The following is a 10,530-nucleotide window of genomic DNA, read 5'->3' as shown; positions in this document are numbered from 1 at the left end:
TCCACATGGGGACCAATCAATGCTTTATACAACAGGATCCTAGTATTCATAGTAATACTATTACTTATTCTATTTAATAGGTATACTTTCTTTGAGATCTTATTCAAAATGTAATTGCAATGTTTTTGAAAACTCAATTTATCGTCCAAAATAACCCCTAAATACTTCATTTCCCAAACTCTTTCAATATCATGATCATTTATAGTAATTCTATAATCTACCTCATTAATTTTATTCATTATACTGCCCCTACATATAATCATATATTTTGTTTTTTCCAAATTTAACAGCATACTATTACTACACAGCCAGTCATTAATCATTTTCAGTTCTTGATTCATTTGATCACTCATTGAAAAATAGTCAAACCCTTCAATATATAAGACTGTATCATCAGCAAACAATGAAATATGACACTTATTTACTACTTTAACTATATCATTCATATATATTGAAAACAATACAGGCCCCAGAATGGTGCCCTGTGGAACCCCATGTTTTACTAGTATTGCATCTGATATTGCTGATTTAAATTTAACTCTTTGATACCTATTACTTAAATAACTGTCAAACCATTTCAACACATTATTTCTTAATCCTATTGCTTGTAACTTATCAACTAGTAACTGTCTGTTTATAGTCTCAAATGCTCTTCTTAAGTCCAGGAATACAACAAGAACTATCCTATTACTTTCCAAAGCATTTAACCATTCATCACAAACATTTATTATTGCCGATTCACAGGAATAGTACTTTCTAAACCCCGATTGGTTTTGCACAAACACTTCATTTTGCTCACAATAATTCACAAGTTGATCTTTGACTTCCACTTCCAATATTTTTTCAAATATTGTTACTGTATTTATTGGTCTATAGTCTTTACAATCCTGCGAATTAACAACTTTTGGCACCGGTATTACATCAGAAGTCTTCCAACTCTGAGGAAAAGTTCCATAGTACAAGGATGAATTCACCACTTCAAGGAAACGATCACCAATTACTTCAAACGCGTCTTTTATATTATCCTTCGAAATTAAAAATTCCAAATCTGTAGTATTCTTTAAATTAATAATCGTACTTTTTAATTTACACATCGACACATTGTTGAATTTATCAAATAAACTCAAATCATCCCGGATTTCTGGTAGATATATATTTTGTGGGGCACTTATTGATTCCACTATTGAGTCAATACTATTTATAATATATTTATTAAATTTGTCCGCTATTATTTCATCCTCTGTTTCAAGTATCCCTTCAAATCTAATGCTTTCACAAATTATGTTTTTACCAGGTAGTAACTTCTTTAACTCCTTCCGTAAATCAGCACCTTTCTTATTTTTTATAGTTTCTTTAAAATATTCCTCTTTTTTTTTGTTTAATTAGTCTACTAACAAAGTTACGTTTACTTTTATACTCATTCCAGTCCCTTACGTTCTTAGTAAAAACTGCTCTTTTATACATAATATTTCTCAAATTTATACTTTCAATTACGTCACTATCTATCACATTTTTTAAAGTATCATCCTTTATACATACTTGTATTTCCTTTATCGGGGAAACACTATTTAAAACGCTTTTAATGTCCTCGGTTAAACACTCAGCCATCATATTTACATCAGTTACATCTATATTCCATACTACGTTTCCAATTCTTTCTTGAAATTTCTCTTTATTGTAACATTTTTTGGATCTAATCTTTTTTGTTGTATCCTTTGTCCTATAATCAACATTTACTGCAATACTAACTTTTAAAATATTATGATCCGAGATCTTAGGTGTTAACCAATGTTCATGGTACATATCTCCTCTTCTCCTCCTTCTCCTCTTTCATGGTACATACAAAATATAGTAGTGTACCACACTGTACAGGGTTATTCACTATATTTTGACCTCCCCTTTAACTTTTTTGTTTTAAGAGTTATAAAAAAATATTAAATATAAAAGTTGCACGAGTTTTTATGAATTTTTCGAAAATGATAGTAGAAAAACAAATGAAGTCCAAACAAAATGGCCGCGGATGTTAACTTTGATAAGTTAAATGGAACACCCTGTATATTTTTACATATTTGGATAGAACCTTCCCTGTCGAGCATGGTCATTGCAAGTCGGTCTCTGCCAATCGAGTGCTTTGCCAGACATGTAACCAGAAATCACTCCCAAGAAATAGAAGTCCAGAAAATATTATCATATCCCCCTAAAAACAAAATAAGAAAAGACTTAATAGCAATGTTGCGAAAGAAAGGGAATTATTTGAACTCTGGGCAGACGCAAAAACCAGTGAAGAAAGGTATACAAAGTAATGAACTTCTACCGTGTTCTCATTGCTTTGGATTTTATTCGAAAAGACAGCTATGGAAACATAGAAAGAAATGCAACGAAAATGTAACAACTAAGAATTCTCAAGTAGATGCCCAGAAGTAGTATAGCAGTGGGGATTCCAGACCACTTCAAGGTCACCACCGGGCTGCCGCCATCCGAAGCTAGCACCAGGTCTCCAGCAGCAGCTCCATGGTCACGCTGANTGGGCGAGTGCCCGGGATTTGCACGTAGCAGAATGACGCTCCTTGGGAGACCCTATTTGGAACCCAAGGAATTGAGAGAAGTGTCAGCAAGGAAGCTTTTGGACTTTGTAAAAAGGACAAATCTACTTGCTGAATAGGACTAGTAGTGGGACGCACAATAGGCCTAATTAGGCCGCAGTGCTATGGGACTTTTTAAAGGACCAACCACTAGATGAAGATGATGATGATGAAGTTAACGGAAAACGACCGCAAAATGATCCATCAACACATAAACTATATCCCTAGGGATGTTTCACACTATTCACGTGCAAAATCAGAAAAGCAATATCTTACTCTTGATTTAAATATTCATAGACTTTTTAAAGCATTTTTGATGAAAAATAAAGAATCTTCTGTAAGTTATAAGTTTTATAGAAGTGTGTTTAAGAGGGATTTCCCGAATCTAAGCTTTCATCGTCCTAGAGTCGATACATGCCATACCTGCGATAGGTTAAATAGTGAGGCAAAGCAAATTTCTAGTGCCGGCCGCAGTGCGACACAACAACTCGACCTTCGCCACCGAAAAGTGCAACAATCTCTGGAATATATGAAGAATCAAACCGCAAATTCACAACTACCTGGTAGTGAAAAATGCTGCATTACATTTGATCTGCAACAAGTATTATTTGTTCCTACGCTGACTCATTCAGATATGTTTTATCTGTCTCAGCTCTCTTGTTACAACCTGGGGATACACTTGTCGGACTGTAACCATGCTTTTATGTGTATGTGGCATGAAGGTGTTAGTGGACGTGGCGGTAATGAAGTGGCATCTACCCTTCTTAAACTTTTAAATTCTGGTGTCACACAAAAAAAGCATTTGCTACTGTGGAGTGACAACTGTGCGGGACAAAACAAGAACAGAATGGTGATATTTATTTTAGTGTTCCTGGCTCTTCATGAAGTTTTTGAGACAATAGAGTATAACTTTTTAATAAGTGGTCATAGCTTTATGTCTTGTGACCGAAACTTCGCTCTCATTGAAAAAAGAAAGCGTGTTATGAAGGCCATGGTGCCAAATGATTTACATCATGTAATAACTTCCGCAAAATATGATCCGCCATTCGAAGTTATTGACATGTCTGTAAACGGATTTTGGGATATAAAGGAAGCTGCTGACACATTTCTTAACACTAAAACCTTAAATATCAGTAAGGCAGTAACAATAAAGATTAATCATAAAAATCCAACAGTGCTTCATATAAAAGAAACTTTCTCCGAAATAGAAGCCTGGAAGAAAACCAATATATTGAAAAAAGGAAAAACCATTGAAGATTTAAAATATGCCGAAATAAAACTTTTACCCCCTGTGAATAAGATTACCGAGAATAAAAAAAAATCCTGAACACAAAATATTTTATAGAAAACTTCTTAATTTAGGCGAAGAAAGTTTGGCGCCAAGCAGCAGCTCAACTCACCTTTAATTGGTACTTATAATCTTTAAGTTGTGAGGCACTTAGGACAGAATGTCTCTTTTTATTTATAACCTTTGTTGGAATAATAGTTTGGCACTTATGCCCTTTCAGTTTTAGTTCCAAACAAACTGTAATATCTTTTTAGTTTGTAAAACGTACGTTACGTTTTTTTCTTTTGATAAATGCCATATTTTTTTTCTATCAGTAACTATGTTTAGATGTTAGGAATCGCTTAAAAATGTTTATAATAAAAAAAAATAAAAAATTTTGCTTTAGAAATTTGTTTTCTTAATTTTCAATTATTTATTACCTGGTATGCAGCGTTTAGCAAAAAGTTATGTTCGTGACAAGAGTAGTCCTAGTTCTGCTTCATACAGATCTCTCACAGTGTATAAATGTGACACTATCTTTTTTCCAGCTCTTGTGGAGCAGAGCATCCTGAGCTTCTACGAGGTACACATCTCAGAAAACATATTGCCACTCAGAGCGTATTATTAAACTTTCAGAAATCAGAAGTTTCAGATCTGGCAAATTTCTTAGGTCACGCAGAAAAAATACATCGTGAGCATTATCGAATGCCTATAATGACACACACGAGAGATAACACGAATGTCTCAATTGCTGGAAAGAGCAAAAGACGGTTTAGAACCAGAAGAAACAGAATTAAATGCAATTCAATAATCAGAAATTGAAAAAGACGCAGATATGAGTTGGGACAGGTAATTGAAAAGTCTAGACGAAAAGAGAAAATAAATTTGAAAGAACAAAAGGAAGATCAAGTGCTGTTAAACTCGCTTGGAAAAAGGAAAATTAGGTCAAGTACGTATTATCTACCATTTTAATTTTACTAACAAAATTTTTCAGCTTCGCCAGAATGAGACCAGATTCTATATCACTAACAGCAAAAATTGATAAACTGATTTGTGCTTTCGGCGAACGGTATTTAAAACTCCATAGAGAAGTCCACTTAATTAATGTTGTATCGAGAAAAATTAGAGAATTGGCCCGATTGGTCATAGAGACGAAAAAGATGGATTCTAGATACAAAGATTTATTTGAAATTCTTAGACCGGAAAATTTTGATTTAAGAGTACAAGCAACAAAAAAAGTTGCTAATTCCGATAATCAAACAGAATCGTATAAATCTGCAACATATGTCACGAATATAAGCACATCTTTAAAGCAATATTGTGATATCATCATTTTGTGTGCTTTGCAAAGAAAAAGACATATATGGAAATGTATCTAGCGCGAGTATAGAAGCTGACGTGAAAACATTAATTCATTTAATGAATGAAAACTGGAGATTTGAAGTTTCGACCCAGACCATGAACACTTTAAATATGAATAAATGGAACAAGGTAACTGTCATACCCCTACCGAGTGATTTAAAACTTCTTAAAGACTACCTAGTTGACAAAGGAAACCAAGCAGCAGCAAAACTGGTAACATCATCTGCATCAGAAAATGACTACAAAATTTTAATTGAAACTGTGTACTGCAGAGTCATTTTGCTAAACCGAAAAAGGCCCGGGGAACTACAAAGGGTTCTGCTAAAGTCTTACCAATGTTATTCGACAAATAAACAAAATTACGAAGAGTTTGAAGGCGCAATTTCAGCAACTGAAAAAATTTTAAACGTCTCGTTATTCGGAGGAAACGAGGTCGTGGTGTACCTGTGTTATTTAGTACAGATATCCAAGAACATATAGATTTGTTAATAAAATATAGGTCCCAGTTTTTGAAAAAACCTAATCCGTATTTGTTTCCAAATATAAATTCTCTACAACCAGTTACTGGATACAAGATATTACAAAAATATGCATCGTCTTGTGGCGCAAAAAATCCGCAAGGAATAACATGCACAAAATTACGAAAGCATGTGGCTATCGCAAGTTTTCAACATGTCCGAATCAGATTTAGAACAATTAGCAACGTTCATGGGTCACACGGTAGGCATCCATCGTCAATCATACAGACTACCAGATGATGTTTATCAGACCTCAAAGATTGCGAAAATATTACTCTTGATGGAAAAGCGTGAAATTGGAAATTTTAAGGGCAAGACACTAGACGAAATCAATATTAACATGGAAGACGATCTTTTTGCGGAAACAAATGAAATAGAAGATATAGGAACTAGAGAAATTGAACCAATTGAGTACGATACAACAAATAGTGCAGATCTAGATACCAGAAATCCTGAAGACGTTGCTTCCAAAACAGAAAAATTAAAGTGTCCGAAAAAAGGACGGATATTAGTAAAATGGACAGAAGAACAAAAGAAAGTGGTTACATCATATTTCGCAAATCATATTAAAAAGAAAAAACCACCGAAAAGTGCAGAATGTGAAGATCTAATTCAGCAACATCAAAAACAAAAGATTGGTTGAAAATTAAGGATTATATTATTATATATATAAGGTATACTCTAAAAGAAAAATTTTAAAATTGTAAGATATTTTCTGTTCCATCTGTTTTCTACTCAAAAATAAAAAATCTTTTTATATCAAGTCAAAGTAGTTTCATTTTAATCCTTTCGAAAAAGCTAGAGTCGATAATTATAGTCGTTACTCAAATATCGAGTTTGCCTTTGCTCCACCTACAGTGATTCTATACAAGACAGTGGCGACAGGTGTTGTGCGATTTTTGATTGGTCAAGGAAATGACGTCACATTTCCGCCATGTTTTGGCAAATTTTGTTCGGTGTTTTTATTAAATGTTATGGGTGTTCGCTTTGTAAATGTATTTATTATTCAATTTCTCTGATTTATCTGTGTTTTTGGCGATGAAAGTGAAGTACAGTAAATAACCTTTTAATTCATTCATATCATTATCTCAGTTTAATGTGAAGGAAATTATTGATTTTGAGGCTCTAGTTTTTCGGTAAGTACTTACCTATATGTTTACGATTTGCTTGTTTGGGTTAAGTTGGATCTTTATGAAATAGAGTGAGTTATTTGGCTTTTTCAAAAAAAATATAATTTAATAAGTAGTTTAAGGTACTTTTTATTTCATTGTTTAGCAGACTGATTTGCGATAGCTATCTAATTATTTTTATATTTTTAGTTAGAATTTCCATCATGCCTGGTGCTGTGACTTGTACAAACTCTGGCAGAAAGGGTTTTTTGATGAAAACTTTTCCCAGAGACTCAATTAGGAGAAAGCAATGGCTAATTAAAATGAAAAGGGATAACTGGACTCCGACAAACGCCTCTTGTCTGTGCGAGGTATGTATTTTTTTGTGTAATTTTGGCTAGTTTTATTGTATGTTCTTTATGTGTACTGCCAAGTTAGAAATGTATGTGAATGTTATGTGAACGAACTAAAAAACATAAAATTAATAGCGTTGAGTGCACATTTGAGATCGAGGTTGAGATGGAATCTCTTAGTGCTTATTGAATACTGATACCTGTAGGCCCAATTATTTGTGTCACACTGTGTATATAAAATATTGGCACATAATAGCTTTTGATTTTGTATTTTGAATGCACAATTTCCTATTTTCCTATTTTTTAATTTGTAGGTGGACTTTGCCCCAGAAATGTGGGAAAAAACAAGGGTAGATGGTACCAGGAAGTTAAAAATGGATGATGTTCCAACTATATTTTCTTTTTCTGTACCACAAAAGAAAAGGAAACCGCCTGCCAAACGTGATACTCAAGTTTCAAAGAGATCCGAAATGAATACGGAAAAAATTAATTTAATAAGTAGTTTAAGGTATTTTTTATTTCATTGTTTGACAGACTGATTTACGATAGCTATCTAATTATTTTTATATTTTTAGTTAGAATTTCCATCATGCCTGGTTGTGCTGCTCTGAATTGTACAAATTCTCGCAGAAAGGGTTTTTTGATGAAAACTTTTCCCAGAGACCCAATTAGGAGAAAGCAATGGCTAATTAAAATGAGAAGGGATGAATGGACTCCGACAAACGCCTCTTGTCTGTGCGAGCTATGTATTTTTTTTGTAATTTTGGCTAGTTTTATTGTATGTTCTTTATGTGCACTACCAAGTTAGAAATGTATGTGAATGTTATGTGAACGAACTAAAAAACATAAAATTAAATAGCGTTGAGTGCACATTTGAGATCGAGGTTGAGATGGAATCTCTTGGTGCTTATTGAATAATGATACCTGTAGGCCCAATTATTTGTGTCACACTGTGTACATAAAATATTGGCATATAATAGCTTTTGATTTTGTATTTTGAATGCACAATTTCCTTAGTTTTTAATTTGTAGGTGCACTTTGCCCCAGAAATGTGGGAAAAAACAAAGGTAGATGGTACCAGGAAGTTAACAATGAATGTTGTTCCAACTATATATTCTTTTTCTGTACCACAAAAGAAAAGGAAACCGCTTGCCCAACGTGACACACAAGTTTCTAAGAGACCCGAAATGAATACGGGTAAATATTGTATAGAAAATTTTTGTCATAATTTTATGATTGCTACATGCTTATACTTTTATATCTGAAAAATGAAGTTGTTCTAAATTTATATTTAATAATCAATAAACTATTTAATATAGTTTTTTTAATCCGCATTAAAGCATCTACAAGTATTTAGGAATCCAGCTATAATGCTATTTTTTTCAGGACAAGTATGTGATTTCATAGAAGATCAACCCTCTGATCAATAATTATCTCTATCGGATTTAATATCAAAAGATATGGGACTTCCAGTTAGCCCTTCTAAGTCTTCAAGTTCGAGTGAAGGTCTATTTGCAATTATTGCAGCACCAGAGAAAGATGGCAAGGAAGATTTAGAGAAGAAGCTACAATTATATGAAAAATTATACATGAATGAAAGAAAAAGGTCTTTAAGATATAAAAAATTAGGAAGACTTTTAAAAGGCAGGTGAAAATTCTTCAAAAGGACCTTCAGTCATCTAATCAGAAAAAGATTTTAAATCTGTACCAAATCAAGGTTCTAAAAAAGGACAATAATAAATCTGCTGGACTGTTAAAATGGTCACAGGAAACCAGTACAAAAGCACTAAAACTTAAATTTAGTTGCGGAAATAATGGTTATAAACAGTTATTAAAACAAAATCACCCATTACCATCCCTCAGAACTATTTGCTGTGGCTGCCAAATTACTTGTTCTTGTAAAGCCGTCGTATTGATAGCCGTCTATATACAGGGTGTCTCATAATTAGCTGCCAACCCTGAACAGGCCGATTCTATGATCATAACTAAGTAAAAAAGTTCATATGAACATGGGTCCGGAAATGCTTCCTAAGGGCACAGGGACCCATTGAAGAGGGAGGAATGGAAATCATTTTTTTGCAATATCTCTCAATCGCGTTGTGATAAATGAATGAAATTTGGTATACACAGCTAAATTTTGATGAGCAATTTGATGGACTAATCCATTTATTTCCACAAGGTCCATTGGGGTGGGTACGGGGGGGCCCTTGGTACTTTGCGTGTGTAACTTTTTCATCTTTGACTTTTTAACAAATTGGACAGCAAATTCCGTTTTCCCGAACTGTTTTACGTTAAAAAGGTACTCTTGTTTCAAATCGTTATCTTTAACGGTTTCTGAGAAAATCGCTCTTGAATTAATCCCACTTTGGTCAATTTCATAGTAATTTAAACAAAAAATAATAATAATAATTTTCCTTTCCTCTCTTTTCCATTTAAAGGATTAATTTTTATTTAATTTAATTTTTTATTATTATTTTTTTATTAAAATTAGATTAAATTTAAACAAAAAAATTTTTTTTGTTTAAATTACTATGAAATTGACCAAAGTGGGATTAATTCAAGAGCGATTTTCTCAGAAACCGTTAAAGATAACGATTTGAAACAAGAGTACCTTTTTAACGTAAAACAGTTCGGGAAAACGGAATTTGCTGTCCAATTTGTTAAAAAGTCAAAGATGAAAAAGTTACACACGCAAAGTACCAAGGGCCCCCCCGTACCCACCCCAATGGACCTTGTGGAAATAAATGGATTAGTCCATCAAATTGCTCATCAAAATTTAGCTGTGTATACCAAATTTCATTCATTTATCACAACGCGATTGAGAGATATTGCAAAAAAATGATTTCCATTCCTCCCTCTTCAATGGGTCCCTGTGCCCTTAGGAAGCATTTCCGGACCCATGTTCATATGAACTTTTTTACTTAGTTTTGATCATAGAATCGGCCTGTTCAGGGTTGGCAGCTAATTATGAGACACCCTGTATAGTTCCGGCGCAGGATATGAGATCCAGAAATATATCAATATATTTTTGTACCACATTATTGCTTTGAGGACCTAATATGGTGGGGGAATATGAGGGAAGGATTATGAAAGTAGTAGGGATACGGTACGGCTTATTGGTCTTCAAATGTGCATTTTATTATTTCAAATCTGTTTCATTGTTAACGATTTTAATAGAGTACAAAACGTCGCCCTAGTCGTTATTTGTACCATATCCATTTTTTTGAGGTATTAAAAATGGTATGATGCAGTTTGTGCTATATCCGATTAACCAATCAGAATTTGTCTTCAAAATCACATGTACTCTAATTTTAACCTAGAATTTCTACATTGCTTGAA

General features: G+C 33.4%; 1 protein-coding gene across 1 annotated transcript; it reads left to right on the top strand.

The window, feature by feature from the left end:
* The first annotated feature begins 2,742 nt into the window (after positions 1-2,742).
* LOC111691575 lies at positions 2,743-3,909 on the top strand. Its single transcript, XM_023454641.1, has one exon. The coding sequence runs from the start codon at positions 2,743-2,745 to the stop codon at positions 3,907-3,909; it is 1,167 nt and encodes a 388-aa protein (XP_023310409.1).
* Positions 3,910-10,530: the final 6,621 nt, after the last annotated feature.

Source organism: Anoplophora glabripennis, unplaced genomic scaffold (assembly GCF_000390285.2).
Source record: "Anoplophora glabripennis isolate ALB-LARVAE unplaced genomic scaffold, Agla_2.0 scaffold328, whole genome shotgun sequence".
In the NCBI taxonomy this organism is placed as follows: domain Eukaryota; kingdom Metazoa; phylum Arthropoda; class Insecta; order Coleoptera; family Cerambycidae; genus Anoplophora; species Anoplophora glabripennis.
The sequence above is the reverse complement of the archived record's forward strand: the minus strand, read 5'-3'. Positions and strand labels throughout refer to the sequence as shown.

Bases quoted from the DNA above. Each gene is read 5' to 3' on its own strand.
- LOC111691575 (XM_023454641.1), top strand. From the start codon at position 2,743: ATGATGATGATGAAGTTAACGGAAAACGACCGCAAAATGATCCATCAA.